At 41.0% G+C, this 23,914-nt stretch overlaps 1 protein-coding gene across 1 annotated transcript; it reads right to left on the reverse strand.

The window, feature by feature from the left end:
- Positions 1-20,538: 20,538 nt before the first annotated feature.
- LOC109210559 lies at positions 20,539-23,574 on the reverse strand. The gene has a single exon (XM_019373988.1). It carries the CDS (start codon positions 23,572-23,574, stop codon positions 20,539-20,541), a length of 3,036 nt encoding a protein of 1,011 aa, XP_019229533.1.
- Between the last annotated feature and the right edge of the window lie 340 nt (positions 23,575-23,914).

The following is a 23,914-nucleotide window of genomic DNA, read 5'->3' on the forward strand; positions in this document are numbered from 1 at the left end:
GGATCGGTACGGAGACGTCTGTACTTATCTTCGGGAGGCTGCAGGACTGTTAGGAGTACTTCCCTTCTTGATTCCTCATCGTGAGCTTTGATTCCTGGAGGCATGTGCCCCTGTTTCCTTCCTACTCAGTTCTACGTGACGCGAACCGCCTGTTATAAATCGAGAATTTAAGAATCGTAATGGTACTACCGATATAATGCGGGATGTTTCTCCCTGCATAGTTGTCCGGGCTATTATCGCCGCCTTGTGAAAGGATATTCTTTCGTTTCGGCTCAGTAGCGGTGCTTCTAAGAGCCCTGAGGCTAGGCACAAGTTGCCATGATACTATGAACGATTGTTCCGCAGTATTGATATGATGGTAGGGTGTTTACCTACATGTGGGGGCAGTGAATGACTTGAAGGGAGGTTTACTCAGTGCATGATCTAGAGATTCGGTATTTTATTCCCGGCAAGGGAAGGGCAATCGGACTAAGAATGGTCAGACGTGGACTGATGGAGTAACGAGACTTGGTATTTGCGAGCGTGGTGGAGTTTTCTTTTATGATGAGGTGTCGTTGTCCTAATTGAACGTACTAGGTTCGCCGATGTTATGATCTTCTACAATTCGCCTTTGGGGTAAACTATTGTGAAATAGTATTGAAGATGCGGCTGTCAGATATCGCAGGGTGCGATAGTTCAGGATTGAATCAGTGTTTCTAATGTCGACGGTTTGAGGAAGATGATCTTTCGAAAGGTGTAGAGTTAGCAGCAATTGTGGGTTCAAGTGCCACGAAGATAGATTTTATTTAAGGCAACAACTGAGCAGCGGACGAGGAAGGACATGTGGGGAGTGTCAGGCGGTAGTTAAAATTTCTGGAAGGCCAGGTATAAGAAGCAAAGGTCGAGCAGTCGACTAAAGAGGTGAGTTTCGCCAAAGTGGGAGAGTTTGGAGTGATTTGGGAATTTTAGTGATTGGTGATTTGGACCTACGGATTAATTTGGAGTGTGGGCTATTAGGCAGCAGGAGATTTGATATAACGGAGAGGAGCTGCTAGAAATGGAGAAGGATACAACCTAACTTTGAATTGGAAGGATGTTGCCCCGCACTTAATTGATGTCCACGAGGGGTGAATGGACTTGTGCAGCTAGAGAGTGAGCTTGGACTCAGGATGGGTCATTAATGGCGTGGTGTTTGCACCCTGTGTAGCAGCGTTGGAAGACGTCGGCACGTAAATCCCACAGGTGGGTTATCCCCAGCGAGCGGATTGGCAGTTGCATGGTTGGCGAAGCTTCTGCGGAAATTCTATTGGTTATACAGCAAGGAGATCGGTTGTGCGAATGTGGTTGATGATTCAGAGTATAAAGAGGGGTTTTACAGAATGATTCTGAGAATTTTGGCGGTCGATTGCGCAAGGTTATGTCAATTAGAAATCCAGGATCCGGGTGAAGTCCAGAGTTGTGTAATAATGGCTTTAAGCTAAGTGGGAGAGTCCCACCGCCTATGATTAGGGTTGCATGGTTAACTACTTAAGAGGTTTCTGGTTATTAGCACATTGATGGGTCATTCCAGCTACAGAAAAGATATAAGCGGTGATTTGAGCAAAGGAATTATTAAAGGTATGCTATGGTTGGCCTTATCGGCCCATGTTCATACTTGGGGAAGGATTCAGGATTTATGCCTTGTAGAGATGTGGGTTTCGAGGGAAGTGATTCTGCCGGGTGCTTCGTCGAGAAGGTATTCATATGCTAGAAGATTTATGGAGTTGATTATATTCGGGGCCAAGTCAGAGCGGGTGGCTCTCAACAACGGTCCTAGTGGATTCAAAGGGGTAAAAAGTGTGGTGCCTAATGGCTTCGAGCCTATAGATGCAGTTAAGAATCAAGCTTTGTAGCAGCTTATGATGAGGTGCCTAGAAGGTTCTATGATGTTTTGACCTGCAGGGTAGCAATTGGGAGGTATGAAATAGTTCGTGGGATTTGAGACAGCATGGTCTCGTGAGTCAAGGTCACTCAGGATGAGTGCGGATGGAGTGTGTTATGTGTTGAATGGAGTTATTATTATTTCTAAGGAAATCAAGAACTAAATTGGAAGAAGGTAGATTGATTAGCCATAGTTGAATTGGAATATTGGTGGCAGTGATCGGTCCCTTCAGCGCGATCAAGTTATGCAAGTGATTTTGGACGACACGTGTGAGGCTTGTCGACCGCCGTAATTGATGTTATTCAGAAGTATTCCACTGTTCTGGCCTATCATGTGTAGGCGGATCCGGGAAGGGCTATGGTAGCTTAGACCACTACTTAGAGATTTGCATATTCTACGGTTATGAGAATTTACCTGTGTGTCGCAATGGTTCTCCTGAAGTGATTTAAGCGAAAAGTTTTTATATGATGAAGTGTTAATCTGTTAGTGGTTCCGGAGTTATGATGAAAATCGTGTTCTATCGTATATTGGCGTGTTGGGTGCAGGGAGTGGTATGGAATTTGAAGTGAGGATCAAGGTTACAGTTCGGTGTTGACGGGAATGTCACGAGCTCAGATGAGCAAGAAAGAAGTTTCGATGTTTAAAGTAAGTTGGTATTGTCTTCAGCGTCACCTGAGATCGGCGTTTGTGAAAGAGGCTTTGCATCCTGGTTATGGATTCTTGATTGCTTTTCAGCGTTAGTGCGGCCGATGGTATGGATATACAGACTTGTTATCTATTATGGAAGGTTGTGGGAGCGTGCCCACAGAAAGGTTGTATTAGTGTGGCATGTAGCCACATGATTGATTGAAGAGTTAAATCAAGTATGAAATTTTAGTGATGTCGTTAAATTAAGAATTGATGCCTGGTGGGCACACGGTTTATTGGGTTGTGGATTGTGGAGGATTACTCCGGTTATGATGGTTTTCCTTATGCGTTATGAGGAGTAAGGGGAGTATTTATGGACCTTTGAAAGGCTATTAGCCTAGTTCGGCGCGATCAGAATCAGCTTGAGGTCTATGGATGGATTTAAATGTGGATATGGGCTCTGTTTCAGGCAAGATGTGTTCATTTCAACGTAGCTCCCATTATAGAGGAGTATTCAGTGGCTGGGTGTTAATTCGTTGTCGGCTATTTCAGATAATGCTATATTGTGCCGTGTGAGTTGCGAAACGCCTTGGTAATTTCTTATCTGTTGAGGTTCCGCGTAGCGATGGTGTTATGTGAGCAGTACGACTCTTTAGTTTCAGAACATATATCGCACCTCAGTTGTGCTTGAGTTTTGTAGCCTATGGCACTATATGTCTCCCCAGGGATGGTATTATGCACTTAGTGTGCTTGTGACCGATATTCGGTATCTTGTTGTAATGTATCTCCTTATGTGAGTTTTATGTGTGGATCGGGTTGCACGCCGCAACAGTGTAATGATAATTACAGTCCCCTGTATTCTATTCTATGTGTTTTGTTTCTCCATTTTCTGAGGAAAGTTCATATTAGTTGCGTGATTTGAGTAGTCCCTTCCAGAGTTCATTTTCCTTATGTATCGCGTTCGAGTTGGTAGCCTATTGGCACGTTGTGGCATCATATGAGACTTTTGGTCATGTCAGGGGTGACTTGCTGCCTGAGCAGTTCGTACAGAGTAAGATAAGGTTACTGGATCTAGGATCAGTGCGATCGGATTATGTGAAGTACATTAAGGAGCTAAGGCCATTATTTGGTTCAAGGTGAGGTGATGGTTCCTGACAGGAGTATAGACCCAATGATTTGTTGGTTCGGCAACTGGTTATGAATTTCTACGCATCTTTTCCGTCGTGGCGGTATTGTAAGAGTTAGAGCAAGACCTATGTAGGCATGAGGTGCAATGGGAGCGTCAGATTCGTGGAATTTCGATTTATTTGATCAGAGAATGCTATTGTGGTCCTGTAAGTAAAGTGGTGCAAGGTGTGAATTCAGCTAAGATATGCAATCATGTTTTGGTGTTGCGTATAGTTATTGATACGGTGAGCGTATGTTGGAACAGGCCTGGCAGAGAATTCCGGATGATGGAATTGGGCTCTAAGGCTTATTTGCTTAGGTGAAAAAGGATATCTTCGGATTGACCGAGCTAGGGCACCCAGCTGAGTTGTGGTAGCACGGGTAGGTGCTTGAGGTGTTAAATAGTGAATTCAGACAACCCCAGCACAGTCCCTAGCACGTTCGAGGACGAACGTATGTTTAAGTGGGAGAGGATGTAACGACCCGACCGGTCATTTTGAGCCCTAGCGCGCCGTTCAGAAATTTGAGGCCATGAGCAGCTTCATTTCAGGTATTATGATACGCGTGGTCAGAATTGAATTTCGGGAAGTTCGGGGTTGATTCGGAAGGAGAATTTTCATTTCGGAAGCTTTAAGTTGAAAGAATCGACTAGGATTGGATTTTTGAGTAAACGACATCGGAATCGGGATTCGAAGGTTCCAGCAGGTTCGTATGAGGATTTCGAACTTGGGCCTATGCCCGGATCGGGTTTTGGATGAACAGGAGCGTTTTGGCGCCTATTTTGGAGGTTAGCATTTTGGAAGAAATTTCATAGGTTTGGGTTGCAGTGCATTTCAGTGTTACCGACATCCGTTTGGGAATCCGAATCTGGGAGTAGCTCCGTATGGTGATTCTGGAGTTGGTAGCGCGATCGGAAGTTCGGATGTCCATGGAGCGTTTTGGAGTCATTTGGCTAAAGATAGAAATTTGAAGGTTTTTAAGAAGTTTGACCGGAGATGGACTTTTTTATATCGGGGTCGAATCCGATTCCGGAAGTTGGAGTAGGTCCATAATGTCGAATATGACTTGTGTGCAAAATTAGAAGTCAATCGGACGTGATTTGATAGGTTTAAACATCGAAAGTAGAAGTTTGAAATTCTAAAGTTCATAAAGTTTGGATTGGAGGCCGATTCTTGGTTTTAGCATTGTTTGGTATGATTTGAGGCCTCGAGCAAGTCCGTAATGTGTTTTGGGACTGGTTGGTATGATTGGATAGGGTCCCGGGGGCCTCGAGTTGATTCCGGATGGTTAACGGATCGGAAATGAAATTTTGAGAAGTGCTGAAGCTGCTGCTTCTGTCATAACCGCACCTGCGGTTGGTGGACCGCAGGTGCAAGACCGCAGATGCGGTCCTCCCATCACAGAAGCGGCCTAGGGCAGGCCAGGCTAGGAACCGCAGATGCGGCCTGGAGACCGCAGATGCTGTCCCAGCTCTTTGGCCCATTTTCGCAGATGCGGGCCATGTCTCGCAGATGCGGGACCGCAGATGTGGTCCCCTGACTGCAGATGCGGAAATGCTGGAGGCAGTACGTTCTTTTAAATCGGGGGTTGGGTTCATTTCAACCCCATTTTCTTCCATTGGAGCCGATTTGGAGCAACCTTGAGGTGCCATTTTCACCACCAAGCATGAGGTAAGTAATTTATGTTAGTTTTGAGTTAAATACATGACTATATACGGATTTGGACATGGACATTTGTAGAAAAGTTGGGGTTTGAGGGAAAACCTGTACATAATGGCATCGATTGCGTAACAGGTTCCACAGCAACAAGAGCCTTCCCCGTAGCAAGGAAAGTTCTACCCAAGATAATAGGCACATCATAGTCCACTTCACAATCAAGAATCACAAAGTCTGCCGGGAGGATGAACTTGCCAACACGAACCAACATATCATCAATAATACCCAATGGTCTCTTCATTGTACGATCCGCCATTTGCAACCTGATGGATGTGGGTCTTGGTTGCCCAATTCCCAAAGTTTTAAACACCGAGTAGGGCATCAAGTTGATACTTGCACCTATATCACATAGAGCTTTGGCAAAATCGGCGCTCCCAATAGTGCAAGAGATTGTGAAAGCTCCCGGTCGGAGCCATTGAGTGCACAATAGCAGTCACTTGATGTGTCATCTTGATAATTTCACAATTCATCGATCTTTTCTTGGTCGCCAAGTCCTTCATGAACTTTGCATAACTCGGCATTTGCTCTAAAGCCTCAACCAATGGTACATTGATAGACAAACTCTTCATCATGTCAATAAAATTTTTGAATTGGTTCTCACTAATTTTCTTTGCAAGCCTTTGAGGGTATGGAGGAGGAGGCCTTGGCATTGGTGCCTTAGCCTTTGGCACTACCGATTCCGGAATGTCAATTACTTGTCCCCTAGACGTGTTCTCTTCTTGTGTCTCCTCCACATTTTCATTAATATCAATTTTCACTTCTTCATTAGCTTGAACCACATTGCTTGAAATTTCGTCTTCTTGAACCACTACATCATCATCCACAATTCTTCTTTGATTTGAGGTGGTGGCCTCCCTACCTTTTTCACTTCTTGTAGTCACGGCCATAGAATGTCTCGTGTTGTTCCCCCCTTCGGGTTCACCACCGTATCACTTGTTAGTGCCCCCTTAGGACGTGTGTTCAAAGCTTGCAAGATTTGGCCCAATTGAAATTCCAAATTGCGAATAAAAGTGTTGTGAGAGGCTAATTAAGCATCAGAGTCGGTGTTCTTCTCCATCTTTGTTTAAACATGTTCTCTATTTGGCCTATTTCATTGATAGAAGAACTCAGACCTTGGGAAGGATATGGAGGTGGTTTCTTGGTTGTTGATACATCGGGGGCCTTAGAAAGCCCGACCCCCGATTCCCTTGGTTATTATTTTTCCAGCCCCCTTGATTGTTGCCACCCCAATTGCTTAATTATTGCCTCCCCAATTGCCTTGGTTACCTTGATTATTCCAATTGCCTTGATTATTGTTATTTCCCCAATTTCCTTGATTGTTGTTACCACCACTCCAATTGTCTTGGTGGCCTTGGTTTTTCCAATTTCCTTGATTTCCTTGTGACCACCATTATTGTTGATTTTGTCCTTGAGCATTGTTTCTTTGGCCTTGATAATTTTTGACATATTGCACTTCTTCTTCTTGTTCATTGAACGAATCACCTTGGTCGTACCCACTACCATCTTGCATGAATTATTCTGGACGGCTTTGCATTTGTTTACCTTTTTGCCGTCTCTTGTTCATAATTATATTCACACCTTCTATCGGATTCACTTGTTTCGGCGCTTGAACTTGTTGAAGCTGAGCTTTGGCTAATTGATTCACTATGGTTGTCAACTCGGCAATAGCTTGCCCATGATCATGTAGTTCCTTGTGTAGGTGAATGACATTTGGGTCACCTTGATGAACATTGGCTCGACTTTGTCATGCCGTTGAGGTATCCACCATCTCATCCAAAATTTCACAAGCTTCGGCATAAGCCGGGTTCATGAAGTTCCCACCGGCGAGTTGATTTACCACACATTGATTTGTTGTATTGATCCCCCCTGTAGAAGGTTTGTTGGATCATGGCCTCGATCATATCATTATTCGGGCACTCTTTAACCATGGTACGATATCTTTCCCAAATCTCGTGCCATGGATCATTGGGCTCTTGTTTGAACGCAAGAATCTCATCCCGAAGTGAAGCCATATACCCTAGAGAGAAGAATTTGGCAATGAATATTTCCGCCAACTCATCCCATGTATGGATGGAATGATAGGACAATCTTTCTAACCAGTCCAATGCCTTTCCCCGTAGAGAAAAGGGAAATAACCTTAACCGCAGCGCGTCCTCGAAAACATTGGTTTGCTTGCTCCCCCAACAAGTATCGATGAACCCTTTGAGATGCTTGTAAGCATTTTGACTCGGAACCCCGGTGAAGAATCCTCGTTGCTCAAGTAGTGTAAGCATCACATTGGTGATTTGGAAGTTGCCCGACCTAATGCGGGGCGGGACTATGGCACTTGCAGAACCCTCGTTCGGCAACACCCAGTGCGGTGCCGCTCTTTGTGGAGGTGGGGGAGGCACGAGAACACTATCATGAGGCGACCGGCCTCGCCTATTTGCTTGAGGTTTGGGAAGAACCTCATCTCCTTGATCATCATCCACTTCCTCCCCCAATGGCAAATTCCCGATGGGCTCGTTGTTGAGAGCCATTCTCGTACCTATAATCAATTCAAAAACAAAGTTAGTGACTCGGAAGGAAAAGAAGACAAATCACACAAAAACCTAGATATATAGCTAAATCTGTTTAACTCCCCGGCAACGGCGCAAAAATTGATATCGCCCAAACTCACACCACAAATATAGGTTGTGAGGTGGTCGAAGCAATAATAAAAACCCAACGCAAGTCGGGGTCGAACCACAAGGAGTTAGATTTGGATTAGGTATACACCTAGTGTGACTGTATGATGTGCCCCAAATTACCCTTCCACATATTTGGTTGTTTCATCCTACTTCTAATGATCATGCTAATGTTTGCAAATGTAAATCTAAGAGACAATGTTTTTGGTATTGCTGTTTTCAAGTTATAAAACATCTAGGGTCGTGACTTCAACCTAGGTGGTTACCTAACGAGTTGTAAACTCTAGGGAAAGTTGGATTGGTCGGCGTTGTAATATAGGAATCACATGAAATTACCCACTCAATACCTCTCGGTAGTTAGAGTGATTTTGCCCAATTTGGCTTTCTCAAGTCCAAATGGGTATTGCACAAAACAAGTGATAAATGCTCAAGTCGGGTCTTACTATCTCTAGATTCAACCCTTTAATTGGGGCTATCAATTTCTTGAGTTCACCCGAATTCCTTGTTAGCCGAGTTTTCCTAGACTTAGTCTCTCTTTCTCAAGAAAAGACTAAGTCAATTAGGCATAAATCAATGTTTGCAACCATTAATTCTTGAATTCCAGCAAGAACTAGGCTAAATATCACTAACCCAATCACAAACAAGCCCTAAATCAAACACCCATTAAGTACCCACACTAGGGTTGGGTCACAACCCTAGCTAGAAATTTAGCTACTCATGAAAAATAAAGAAATTAGAGAAGAAACTAAGATAAAACTCATAATAGATGATTAAGGGAAGAAAATCTAATGTTTAAAGGCTAATCTAGTACAATGTTACCACATACAGTAAATAAAAACATCTCAGGTGCTTCCTACTTACAGAACATAACCTAAAAATGACAAAAAGTTCTATTTATACTAAGCTGAAATATCTGACAAAATTGCCCTTGCGGAGGTTGTGCGGCTCCAGAATTCTGTGTGCGGTCTGCCTATTGAGACTTGGCTTGACAGGTTGCAGTTTTGCGGCCGCACAATTCTGGGTTGTAGCCGCACTTCTTTATCTCCTGTGGATCACACATTTTTGAGTGTGGTTGCACTCTTGCTTCCGCGGTCACACAATTATAGTGCGGTCTGCACTACTTGACCTTGGGGTTTGGCATTGTGGGAGTTCTGCGAACCACACATTTCTATGTGCGACCGCACTCTTGATTCTGCGGCCGCACAATAGCAGTGCGGTCCGAATTTCTTCATGACCTAAAAACCTGTGTCCCTGAACCTTATCTTCTGCGGCCGTACAAGAATTATGCGGTCCGTACTTTGCAAAGGTATTTCTTTCAAAGGTTCTCTTCAGTTTCTGCGGCCGCACTCAATATTGCGCGGTCCGCTTTGTACCATTTTAGCCACATTTTGGTCCTTGTCCAAAATTACTCCTTCTTGAGTTGATTTTCAGCTCTTTAGCTCATATTCCAACACTCCTACAAGCAAACACATTTCATTAGTTTTCGGGAATACCTTTAAGAACTTTTGGTCTAAAACGAACGTAAAAGAGCGCAAACAAATAGTTAGATTCCCTACTTATCACCCCCCTGTACTGCATATTTACTTTGGGACTACGGAACAGTATTCCAGGAGATCCCCCTGCACATTTACGTTTGGACTACGGGATGGTATCCTAGGAGCTCCCCTGTTGTTAACTCTGTGTTGTGAGTTGTTGCATTTCTATGATTACAATCCTGTTTAATTTAAGTATTTATTTTTACTAAGATATCTCATTCTTTCTTATTTTATTATGATAATACCAGTAGGGCCCTGACTTGGCCGCGTCACTACACGACCGAGGTTAGGTTTGGTACGTACTGGGTACCATTGTGGTGTACACATGCCCTTTCCTGCACATATTTTTTGTGTGGAGATCCAGGTACCGCTTATCAGCCGCATTATCAGTGAGGCGAGCCATCTATAGAGACTTCAAGGTATATCTACCGCGTTTGCAGACCTCGGAGTCCCTCTCTACTCTTCCCCATGTCAAACATTCCTTGTATCTCCTTTTGTTAGACTCTGGAATATAGAAATACTGTTTTCTTTCTGTAGTTTGTGACTTACGATATTCTGGATTTTGGGAGAGATTATGTACTTTTCGAGAGTGGTTATTGTATATGCCGAGCGATATTTGAAATTTCTTATTAAAATTTACCTGTTGGTTGTTAGTTTTTATGTTTCCATTTCATTTTTCCACAAATGTTAGGCTTACCTAGTCATAGGGACTAGGTGCCATCATGACGGTATACACAGGGAGAACTTGGGTCGTGACAATTAGATAGGCAAAAGGAACCGCCACTCTTGAGAGAGAGCTGCCACTTTGGGGGGAGATGATTAGAGAGGCAAAAGATCCGCCACTCCTCTGGGAGAGAACACTTTGGGGAGGCAAGAAGCCACTCCTCTAGGAGAAAGAAGAGCTTGGGAGGCAAGAACACCATAGGAGCAAGGAGAATGATTCAACTTCATGTTTTTTCCTCTTTCTTCCTCTATTTCCATTATTGGTTATGAATTCTAGTATCGTAGTTTGGCATACTATTATGAATAGCTAATTTTTTATCTAGAGTTTTGATAGAAGCATTTGTAGGATAAATTCTTGTTATGTTTTTATATAATTAAGCCATTGGATTTCTCTACTTGTTCAACTACATGTTTATTATTGTTGATTGAATGTCCATCAATTAATTGTGCCTATTTTAGTGTGTGTATATTGCTCGAGTGAGAGAGAGAGATAGTACGCATTTATCGTGGAGGACCACACTCCTGGCAAAATTGCTTAAATTCTTCCGGGGGCGGATTGTGCGCACAATCTCAAACTCATGAGTGGAGTATTTGTGATAAGTGTGGTCATCAAAATGGTCATTGGGATAATTGTGCTTATTTGTCCTTCCCTTGCCCTATCCCCCACCATGATGATTCTACTTTTTGTGATGAAAATTATAGGGATATGAAAGTGGAAGAAATTGAGCATGGTCAAAATGGCGAGTTCAAGCTCATGTTAGAATTCCTACTTGAAGGAGGAAATAAAGAGCAAAATGCCTTGGAGGAGCTTTTGGAAAATAGTCTTCAAAATGATTTGGCGCTTGAAAGGTGAACTTACAAATGGGAGAAACGCTTGAAGCTTTAGAGGTCCAAAAATCCTCGGAAGTAAATGATAGCCAATAACCTTCCTTAGATGCTGAAGCCGAAAATTCTTCTTTGGCACTTGATCAAAACCAAGAAGAACTATCAAATGCTCAAAATGAGAGGATGATACTCATGTTGGAAGCCATTCTTGAAAATGAAGAGAAGCAAAGCTGCGCACTCGAAAACTTAAAACAAGCACTAACTCACGATGATGATAATATCCGGACCTTGGAAAATCAAATGAAAATATTGGTTGAGGCTCACTATGCCCACCAACTTGAGAGCGTGGAAAGAGATCAAGAAGTGTCCATCTTCAAGGAAGAAAGTGAGCTTTATTTCGAGGAATCAAGAATTGAACATACTCTAACTGACTCCATGCTTGTTGGTGATGCCAAGAAAAACATGGAATTAGAGTAAACTAAATAATTTGAAGATATGGTTGAAAATAACTCTAGTTCGGGGGATCAAGAGGATGTCAAAATCCGGAAAGAATTACAATTTGGAGGCTTGATGTCAAATCCCAAGCATTTCTCAACATTGGAATTGTGTGGTGATATGAGAATTGAACTACATGAGTCAATGAGGGACTGTGAGGAGGAAAGACAAAGTCCATACATTTTACAGTTTGAAGGTACAAGGAGGCAAAATGACATTCTTCACATGAAAGCCAAAAAGTGCAAAATGAAGAAATTAAAGTTTGGCTTGATCATCTACTTACCACCCCCCATTGCTCGTGGTCACAAACTTGATTCCAAGTTAGGTACCGAATTCATATCGTCAAAATGGAGAGAAAAGTGGTAAAGTTGATGCACGTCATGCCACGACGTTATATGCGGTGCTTGGTGGGAGGCAACCCATCGTTTTATAAAATTTGTACTCATTTTTTAAACTTTCTTTTTTAGAATAGCTTAGTATATTATTTTTGAGTAATCTGCCAAGATTTAGAATTTTTGGAGTTGTTTTGAGCAGGTTGCATGGTTCGGGCAATCCAAACCAATAGCTTCACAAAACTGCAGAAAACTATAGTGCTTTGCGATCGCACAAGGATATCTGCGTTCGCGTAGAACAAAGTTTTAGATGCCTCTATGCGATCGCATAGTAACACATGCGATCGCGAATTTTTGGGAGATTGTGTTCTCTATGAACGCCGATAAAGGGATGCGATCGTGGCTCTACAGGCAAGTCTCAAAAATTTAAAACACCGAAAAAAAACAACGGAAGCCCACATTTGCACAAAAACAAGAACGTGCCCTCCTAATATCCTAACCCCAAAATCATCTCCAAGTTTGATCTTGCTTAAATCTCATTGCATCACTCACTTGTCATCCTCAAGGTATGTGGATTTCTTCCCTGACTCTCACTTTCTCCAGTTCTTGTTGTGAAATAGTTGAAAGGCAGGCATGTTTTCAAGATTTTAGGGCTTGAGTTAAATTTTAAATTAGAAATCTAGTATGCTTTACATGTTTTCTTGTTGGGTGAGGATTGGTTGAGAGATTGAGTGGTTTATGTTATGTGAAATTTCTGGGCAAGATCCATAGCTTTAGTGTCGTGAAAATGCTAAGAAAAATGAATTCCCTCTTCATGTTTGTGGAAATGCCTGAACAAACTGTTACTGAGAGAAGAAGACAACCTTCGCAATTGTGACGTGCCATTCCGCAGTCGCATAGCTCAATGTCTGCTACAAAACCAAACTGCCCTTCGTGATCACGCCGACTACTCTGCGATTGCAAATCTTTAAAGCTGAGGTAAACTGAACTGCTCTTCGCGATCGCGTGATTATTTCCGCGATCACATAGCTTCACCTCAAGGTAGCAAAACAGTAGCAGTGCAGATTTGAATGTTGTTGCTTTTGGGTCACTTTCTTTAGCCTAAATACATCATAATACAGTGTATTAAGTAACCTTCCAAGCAGTTAATATGTGGTCTACTTTTGTAGGTACTTTAAGCATAAAATGGCCTCGGAAAATGTTGAAATTGTACAAGAGCCTGCTCCCCAAGCTCCGGAAGAGGTATATTTTAATCAAACTAGATTCACAGCTGCTAAATGTGAAAGAAACTATGACAAACTCATGTCGAAGAGCATCGTCAAAGAAACGGGCATCCGTTTGGACAACTTGGAGCCTAAGATGCCAGATTTTTTTTTGAAGATTGACTGACAGCGGATGGATGTGCTTTGCTCCTGAACCAATTAAAGCAAACTACACACTAGTTCGTGAGTTTTATGTCAACACCTTGAAGATAGATTTCCAATAGGAAATATTCACCTTTGTTAGGGGCAAACTGGTCAAATTTGGCCCCGATGTAATAAATGCACACTTCATGCTTCCCAATGCTAACAATGAGGTATACAAAGCCAGAGAGAGGGAGATAGGAAGCCAATGATTGGTGGAAAAGCTTCATGACGAGGTAACACCGACTTGGGAAAAATTGCACAAAGGGGTTGATTCTTCTGAATTCGCAGCTGAAGCCAAGACTTGGCTATCCATTATTTGTGCCAGAATCGTGCCGGCTAGACATGAGTCTGAGGTGACTCATAAGAAGGAAGTGATGATTACTGCTATCATGGATGATTTGCCAGTGAACGTGGGCCAACACATAGTGGGTGAGATTGTGGAAGCATGTAACGGGAGGTCTAAGAGTCTATTATTTCCCTTATTGATCACTCAGGTGTGGAATGATGCTGGGGTGCTAAAGGACCCTCATGATTATAAGAAGGACCCAGGCATGACAATTTATCCATTACTCAGAAAAGGGCCAACTGGCGGCAAGAAGAAGAGGAGAATTGATGTGTTATCTCCTTCGTCTGGGTAGTCCACTGAGACTTCCGATGGGTCCGGTGGTTCTTACACAGCTGCATCAGGACTACATGACCCCATTGGTCCACTACCTTATGGACCTCCCACTATGACCCCATAGCTAGCCTTCTTTCTGGTCCATCTATGGAGAGCACTTCGATTGGGACTGGCTATCATCTCATTGATTTCATTGATATATCGTACTCAGTCACATTTGTGCATACATATCATATCTCAGTCTCAATTGCTACTATTGATACACCATATCATTATTCTGGGTAAGTTTTCATGACATTGTGAGCCCGTGGGTGAGACTGGAGAGATTGATGACTGAGTGAGGCCAAGATCCTCATTTTGAGTGACAGTTATAGGATCAGGCTGCACGTCACATCATGTTTTGTTGATTTATGCAATGATTGGCTTGTTATAGCGCTTGGGCTGAAGGAGCCCCTCCAAAGTCTACACACCCCTAGTGAGCGGGGATGATATTATTGAGGGATGGATTTCTATGGACATGGATTTATCCTAAGTATTTGATATCTGGAGATGGATTTCTCCACAGGGTTGGATTACCCTTTTTCCTCGGTACTGGGTGACTTATACTCAATATTGTATATGTTTCGGGATGGATTTCCCTAGGCCACATGGTCCCTATATGGTACCGAGTGGTTGAGCATTTATATATTATTGAGGGATGTATTTCCCTGGATATGGATTTGTCCGAAGTACTTGATACCTGGATATGGATTAATCCACAGGGTTGGATTTTCCTATTTCCTCGGTACTGGGTGACTTCTAGTCAGTGTTGTATATGTTCCGGGATGGATTTCCTTGGGCCGTATAGGACATATACATTACCGAGTGGTTGGGTATGATGAGTGGAAAGTGTGACACAGTGAGGTTGAGTACTCTGAGAGTGTGAGTACATGATTCATCTCTGAGATACATGGCATTGGCACACATATATGGCATACATGCATAGAGACGCATTTCTTCATGTTGTACGGTATCACATCATTCATGCCTTTTTTCTCACACATTGATATATGGGCTTAGAGTGGTATTTCATACTTGTTATTTGGAAAGGAAATGAAACATATTTATTTATTGTGGAAAGGATTTTTCAGGAAAATTATTGTTTTCAAACCATCTCAAATTTTTTTGATGATTTCAGTAAAGGATTTGGGTTTTCACTGATATCCTTGAAAAGCGGAACTATTTCGGAAAACTGTGTAAAAGCTGAACATTTTTTATCTTTGAGATTATTTCCTTGTTAATATGCTCTACATTGTATGAACTACTGTTGGTTATTGGTGTTGGACCCGACCTATGTTCCAGCTTGTCACTGCTTTCAATCTGAGGTTAAGTTTGTTACTTTTTGAGTACATGGGGTCGGTTGTACTCATACTACACTTCCTACACATTGCGTGCATATTTCGGATGTCGATGTTGCAGTTGGAGGGAGTTAGCATTGAAGGTGTACCTCCGTTCATGTTGTAGATGCCTCTCGATCATGGTAGCCTTAGATTATAAAACTCTGTTTATGTAACCTTCAAACAAAAGATGTATTTACTTCATATCAATTTTGTATATTCTACTCTTAGAAGCTCATGATTTGTACTACCAGTTCCTGGGAAATATAATAGATCCGGATAATTTATTTTGTTTAATTGACTTATTAGCTTTATTTAAATTGGATAGTTATTAGTTGGCTTACCTAGCGGGTTGGATTCGGTGCAATCACGACTAGTGGATTTTGGGTCGTGACACATATAAACTCTGTTCGTTGCTGCTGCTATTTTTAATGACTAGCCAAAGATAAATGCAGCTTGTTGGTTTGATAGTATGTATACACTGTTGTTGTCTTTTTCTCTTCTTTCTCTGCTTAACTGCTGCTGTTTTTTCGTTTTTCTCTTTATTGCTACTGCATATACACTCTGTTCGTTGTTGCTATTTTTAGAGACTAGCCAACTGGTTACAATATATTATCAGTTGTTTCACTCTCAACACATTTCTAGAACTCATCATATTCTACAGTTCTTTGTCCATTAAGATGCTTTTCACTTGGTATTGGTTTTGATTTGGAAAATTCCTCCAAGTCCAAAATGCTTATGTATTAGAATTTGCTATTGAGGGAAAATGTTCATCTGTTTAAGTTTAGCTAAATAGTTTCAAAATTATAAACACAATAGTGCTATGATTGTTTGAAAATAGATTTCAGTACACCTTAATTGTTTCATACTCATAGACAGAACCTTATTTTCCTTACATATATACTAGTTAGTTTTCAAGTTTGTCAAGGAGTAATAGTTATACATGGTGCTTCTTTCACTTGGTGCCTCCTTCAATATTCTTCCATTTAGCTTCTATTGTGTTTATTTTATAATTCTCAAGTCCTACTTGTAAGTTGTTGTTTGATGTTTCTTTCTTCTTGCAGAGAATGTCTCAAGTTAATATTGAGAACCAGAAATAGTTGAAGAATTCTCACACTGCCGGAAAAAGAAGTTTTGCTTTAGTTCGCTTTAAGTTGGTGTGTAACTAGCAAATCATGGCAAAGAATTTCTCAATTTTGGCTCTTGTTTAGTTCATGGTAGATCACCGAGAATGCTAACTCACTTTCATATAACTAAGAAAGCGATAAGGAAACTTCGGATCCTTTATCAACAAAGAAAGTCTTTGTAGCTACAAGAAAAAGGAAAGATGGGCGATCATACAAGTGCTTGGATGAAGATACAACTAGTAAAATTATGTGAATTATATTTAACTGATGTTATATCGAAATTAATTATTAGTTTTTATTAATTTACTTTTTATTTAATTGTTATATTTTATTGAATTTGTTTTGAAGGCTGAAATGGAGGAAATTGACGCACAACAAAATAAAAATGGCAATGAGTCCGTAGAGGCATTTGCATCTGTCACGGGACCTGAACATCGGGACGTCTGAGATTTTATGGACGAGAGGTTACAAGAACTTCATTGAGAGGGAAAGTAGGATGTTTTGAACCCTCTTCAAATACTACAAATTATCTACAAAAAATGGAGGAGAAGATACAAAAAATGGAGGAAAAATTGAGGAACAAAAGGCAACTATCCGTCAAGAAGTTGCTGCAGATGTCCTTGCACGACTTCAGCGTTCAGGAATTGATATTGATGCTAACATTATTCTAGCGGCACTGGTGATAATTCACCAGGAGAAGCTTCTTCTGCTCAGCAAACATCTTTGCAACCAATCCGCCGTCCATCTACTGGTAACAACAAAGAAGGCCAATGATATACCCCATATTTTTGTATGTGAAAGTACGCCGTAAGTCAATTGATGCAAGCTCGAAAATGAGATCCTCTTTGAAAGTATATAAAGTGATTTAATGATGTTACACTCTATTTTTGAAAGCCTTTAACAGTTAACATTCAGGGACGAATATTTTTATGGAGGGAAGCATATTACACCCCGTACTTCAAAGGTCAGGGTCATTAGAAGATTATCTAGTGTAAGCTCAAAAAAGGATGAAATCCTTGTACAAGGCTAAGGAAGGTTTATGGAAATGTTAAGTAAGTTAGGGGGAGTAAGACTAGTTAATAATGATTTAAGTGAGTGTAAAGTCATATATTGACTATATATGATGCTTGGATATAAACTATAGAGTTTGGGGAAACTCGGATTTATCTTACGGAAAAATTGGGTTAAGAATTGCCTTGTAACGAGCCATTTTGAGAAATTAAATTCCTAAGCCTTATGATGTAATTTTGGGACATAGCTCATATAAAAATTAAGTTCTTGGAACCTAGTTTCCAACAGTCCATACCATTTATTCATGCGACATCGGGGTAGAGAAAAATAGATTTTTAAAGTAGGGTCGTCAAGTCATGTCGCTGCACTTCGGAGAATATGGTAGGTTTATAGGCCAGGTTACGAGGCAATTTTCTCCCAATATATTGAGATTTACAGGGAGGTCTATATATGTAATTAAAGCTCCGTGTGTCTAGTTTCTAACTCTGCAAATCGTTTGTCAATAAGGCGCCGTAATAGAGAGATATCCACGTTTTTGAGAGATTGCGCAAGCAGCTCGGTTGGAACCCACTTGAGACGGCCACCGACCTTACGTCTTTTAGAAGACGTTTCAGCCTCATTTTGGGTCATTTCCCACCCAAATTTCATCCAAACGCTCTCCAAAGCCCTCCCTAACATATCCCAAGATCCTAAGAACCACACTCAAGGGAAATCAACTCAAATCATCATCAAAGGTGTTAATGACTGCAAGAGAATGCTTCTATGATATTGTGGTGTGATTGAGGGCTATTGTGAGCTACGTTGAGATACAGTTTCAAGTTGTAGCTGCTGTCCAAGGTATGTATAACATCTTCTTGATTGTTCCTAAGGTTAATCTTGTGTTGGTTGTGTTGTTTGAGTAAAAAAAACCATAAGATAGCACTTGAAGGAACATGGGATATCGTTGCCTTTTTGGTTGGAATGTTTTATGGAAAAATATATGGTTTGTGGCGGCTGAAAATTGTGAGAAATAATTTGATAATGTTTTTTTTTTTTAGCAATCCACTAGGCAATGCCTAGGGCTAGTTTTTATTTATAAAATAAAATAAAAGAAAACAAAGTGTCATAAAATCCTAGTAATTGTACGAAATAATATTTGAACTCAAACTATGTCCTATTATCAAAATTGAGTAATATACTCAAAATTGATATCACATAACAACTACTAAATATTGCAGAATAACTAGCCCATGAGACAGCATCCAAACAGGCCATACTGGGTCCAAAAATAGTCCAGCTCCATTGCTTGACTGCCCAGCCCAGAAGGCCCAAAATTTCGCCATTTCCAGTACTCTCCAGCCCAGACCACCGGCTCTACTGATTTGCATAAGTAGCCACCAATAAGCCCAAATTCCATCTCCTTGTATTTGCAAATGTAGCCACTTCAAATTCAGTTGTATCAATTTACACGTGTTGCCTTGTATATACCTCTTTATTACATGTAACTCTTCATTTGTGCTCCATTTATCCGTTCTCTTCTGACTGTACCTCACATAGATAGTATCGATTCCCCCTATGTTCTCTTCAACACCCATTTCTTCTTCTACAGTCTCCCTCCAATCTTCCTTAACTACTCCACTCCTTGGTTGAATCATTATGTTTGTACCTGAATCGAGCTGTTTCGTGTTGATGAGCTGGATTTGTTCCTGAAGATGGTCCCTCCTATCCGCTGTGATTGCTCTGAAGACCATAGGTTGCCAAGATCCGTTCGAGATGCCACTGATCAATAAAAAGCCCTGCTTTGCCTTGGAGGAATTGTATGTGACTACTTCAACCGAATTTGTAATCTTACTAACCTTGTAAATTTTCATGAGGATAATCCCTGTATGTAATGCTTTGAAATCCCCCTTGTACTTTGCTCCTTTCTTAAACATGTGCATCATCCAGCTAAATTCTCTTAAAATGAGAGATTTGCTGTCTGCAGTCTGTGTGTCTAAGTGACACCATATCTTTGCTTGCTTGTTTTTTGTGTCTGTTATTATCTTTCTTTTGTGAATGTGGTATCCTGCTCTCCTGTGTGATGAATTGCAATTGAATCCTATAGTCTTTGTATTCAAAACTGTAGCCTTCCTTGTTACCATACTATAATCTAGGTTTAATTTCACCCCGATGGAATGAGTACATAGTACTAATACCACCACCTGGAGATTCCATAAACCATAGAGTATAGATAGTATTGCTAAAGCTGTATGCTACCATATATTTGCTTGCTTTGCTGTTGTGCTTGTTGGTGTTGTCTGTCTTTTGTGTATGTGATATCTTGCCCTACCATAGGATGGTTTGTAGCTCTTGCATTCTACTGTGCCTTCCCTTGCATTCCTCTTCTTGGATTGAGTACAAAGTACTAATACCACCAAGTAATATTTGTTCAAGGGAAAGACCTGATACCACAGGTGCATCATCCAGCTGGGTTCTCCTATAGTGGGAATTTTGCTGTCTGCATGCTGTGTACATATATGACCCCATGTGTTTGCTTGTTTTGCTTTTGTGTCTATTGATATTGCTTTTCTTCTGTGCCTGTGATGTCCTGCTACCACCAGTGATGATATGTATTTTCTGCTTTCCATGAAATTACTAGTTACTATGCTAAACTCTAATTTTAATTCTTCCCCGATGGACTGAGTACTTAGTACTAATACCACCACCTGAGGTTTCCTTAAAATATAGAGTATAGATAGCATGACTGTACCTGCAAAAAAGAACACAACATTAGCAAAAAATTGATATCTCATGTTCTCCCCTATACTGGTTTGAACATGAAAAATCACATCTATAGTTCATGCATCCTCAAATACCCCAGGCTCTCCTCCTCCAACTAATTCCTGGAAACTTTGACCCTCAAGTATGGACATTGCAGCTTGTCCTCATTCACTATTCTCCTCCCTTGTGAATCCAACTCCCAAAAATCATGGCACTCAATGTTCCCATTGTCCAGTGCATAATTTGCCAAGTGATCTGCTAGTTTGTTTCCTTCTCTAAAAATATGGGATATCCTGATACTGCAGCCTTCCATTAACTTCCTTATCTCCTCCATTCGATCTACAATAGTCCAAGGGGGTTTCCATGCTTTCTCTATAATGTTTTTTCATCAACATGGAGTCAGTTTGCAACGAGACTTGGTAATAATTTCTAACTCTGCACATCTTTAAAGCCTCCAGAATTGCTACAGCTTCAGCTTCATTATTTGACCCTTCAGCAATTTCCTTTCCCATTGCATATCTTACCTCTCCAGCCTCATCTCTAAAACAATTACCAATGGCACTCCTGCCTGGGTTTCCTCTTGATGCCCCATCTGTGTTAACTTTGATCCAGCCCTGTTGAGGAAATTCCAATATCACTTTGTAATATTTGAGCCTAGGTGTGTAGTTTTCCATCATCATTAGTAAATCACTCCATCTATGAGGTACCCTTAGTCCAGGCTTTCTTAATTTTACCAAGTATTGGAGGCTAGTTGATACTTGGTAAATAACTCTACTCACTGAGACTGCATCCCCATATTTCAGGCTGTTCCTCCTCTTCCAAAGTTCCCACACTATGCATGATGGTAAAGCCTGCATGATTGGCTTCAACCTCTGCACCACAGGTGCAATCCAACATTTAATGATAGCTTGGTGTAATGTCAACCCCTGTACAGCAATGCCTGATCTTTGCAGGAAATATTTCCATACAGCTTCAGCAGCTCTAGAAGAGAAAAATAGGTGTATCAGTGAATCTTCCTTAGGTGAAGCACAACACCAACATTTAGAAGGCATAGAATAGCCTAGCCTTTTCATAAAGTCATCCAATGGTAGCTTAGCCTTCCACAGTTTCCACATAAAGAATGAGATTTTGAAGGGGAGACCTCTCACCCATATTTTCTGATATGCTGTTCTTGGATTGTCTCTCCTTCTCAAGTACTCCCATGCTGTCTTCACAGTAAAGTGACCCTTTGTTTCAAGCAACCAAAAAGGGGAATCCAGTACATTTTCCTTACCAGGTGGCTTAATATTTTCCAAGATATGATGTGATAAATCATCAGGTAAAATCTGCATTAGTCTCTCAGCATTCCAAACTCCATTCTCCACCAACTCATTTACATTATGTATCTCCTCATCTATACCAAAGTCTGGTGGCACTAGAAAGTAGAGTGCCCCTAAACCTGTCCAGTTGTCATACCAGAATACTGATGACCCCATTCTTAGTTTCCAAATGATTTGATGCTCAATTAAATCTCTGCATTCAAGCATCTTTCTCCACACATGAGACCCCTCCCTCCATGGCACTATTACTGCATTTAATTTCTTGCAGTACTTTTGGCTCATATATGCACTCCAAAGACTTGGCTTAGTCCTGAAGTTCCACCACAGCTTACAGAAAAGAGCCTTAGACACATCATGAAGAGATCTGAACCCTATTCCTCCTTCTTCATATGGCATACACAGAGTATTCCAGGATGCCCAATGTCTACTGTTGCCACCCACAGCACTACTCCAAAAGAATTGGGCAAAAATTTTGTGTAATCTATTTATGACATAATTAGGGGGATTTACTGCTGATAAAAGGTGAACTGGCATACTTTGTAAAACACTGGAGATCAATATAGCCCTTCCCCCTATAGATAAAAGCCTCCCTTTCCATGTCTGCAGCTTGTCTAATATCTTGGTAATCATAGGCTGATAATACTCCAATTTTCTTCTTGCATAGAAGATAGGACACCCTAGGTATGTAAATGGAAATTCCTGTTGCCCTATACCTGTGATCCTTTCAACTTTTCTAACCACCTCAATTTCAGTTAAATGATGCATATACACAGCTGATTTACTCTTATTTATAAGTTGCCCAGAGGCAGCTTCATAGAGATACAGAATTTCCATTACCAACCTTAGAGATGTAGCATCTGATGAACAAAATATAATGGTATCATCTGCATAGGCAAGATGGTTTATCTTTGGACTCCACTTGGGAAGTCCAAAACCACAAAAATACAATTTTGAGTGGAGAGAATTCAGACCCCTTGAAAGAGCTTCAGCAGCTATTATGAACAGAGTTGGAGATAGAGGATCCCCCTGCTTGACACCCCTTGATGATTTGAAAAATCCATTAGATTGACCATTGATCAAAATAGAGTACCAATTATTCCCTACCAAATCAAAGATCATCCCAATAAATCTTTCACAAAAACCAAACTTCCTCAGCATCTTAGTAAGAAATAGCCATGATAACCCGTCATAAGCCTTTGTCATATCCAATTTAATCACAACATTAGGCCCTGCTCTTGTTCTTAGTCTAATATCAGTTATGATTTCCTGAGTTAACAGCACATTCTCTACTATACTCCTACCCTTGACAAATCCTGCTTGCTCCTCAGATATTATCTTAGGCAGTAAGTCCACCAACCTTTCGTGAATGATTCTAGAAAAGATCTTGTTGATGAAATTACTGAGGCTAATTGGCCTAAGATCTGAGAATGTACTGACCTCTTTCTTTTTTGGTAGGAGCACCAAATTTGTATGAGTGACACATTTGGGCAGCTGCTGACCACTGAAAAAGGCTAGGACCATTTCATATATGTCCTCTCCAATAATGTCCCAACATGTGTGATAAAATGCTCCTGTATAACCATCAGGACCACTTGCTGAGTCACCATTTAATCCATATACTGCACTTTTCACCTCCTTTTTTGTAGGAACTGCTACCAGCCTTTCATTTTGTCCCTCCTCTATCAATTTAGGAACATGATCCAATATATAGAAATTTGAAGGGACAACAGATTCATTGAATTGCTCCTTGTAAAATTCAACTGCTGCTTCTGCAATGTCCTTTTGCTCTTCAATCCAGGTGCCCCTGCTATCTTTAATCCTTTTTAATTGTAACCTTTTCCTTCTTCCTCTAACTTGTGCATGGAAAAATTTAGTGTTTCTGTCCCCATCTTTAAACCAGGCCATGCCTGCCTTCTGCTTCAAAAATTCCTCCTCTATTGCTAAATATCTGATTATTTCTGCCTGCACTTTCTGCAGCCTTTCTCTATTCATCTGAGTAGGGAAAGCTTCAAATTGTCTTTCATGAACCAATACCACCTATTCTAAGCTAACAATTTTCTGAAAGATGTCACCATATGTTGATTTGCTCCATGTGGACAACACTTTCTTCAGCTTTTTTAATTTGTAGTTGAACAGCACAAATGGATTAGCACTAAAGTCTGCATTCCAGTTCTCCCTCACTACTGACTTAAAAGATTCATGTTTTGTCCAAAAGTTTAAAAATTTAAAAGGTTTCTTGATGGGTGGGGTTTCAATATCACACTTCAAAAGCATTGGACAATGATCTGAACCAATTTTTGACAAGTGAGTGACCTCCAATCCTGGGAAAGTT

The sequence above is a fragment of the Nicotiana attenuata genome, unplaced genomic scaffold, assembly GCF_001879085.1.
Source record: "Nicotiana attenuata strain UT unplaced genomic scaffold, NIATTr2, whole genome shotgun sequence".
Classification (NCBI taxonomy): Eukaryota; Viridiplantae; Streptophyta; class Magnoliopsida; order Solanales; family Solanaceae; genus Nicotiana; species Nicotiana attenuata.

What these genes read in the sequence shown, in the direction of transcription:
- LOC109210559 (XM_019373988.1), bottom strand. Translation starts at nt 23,574, where the DNA reads ATGAATAGAGAAAGGCTGCAGAAAGTGCAGGCAGAAATAATCAGATAT.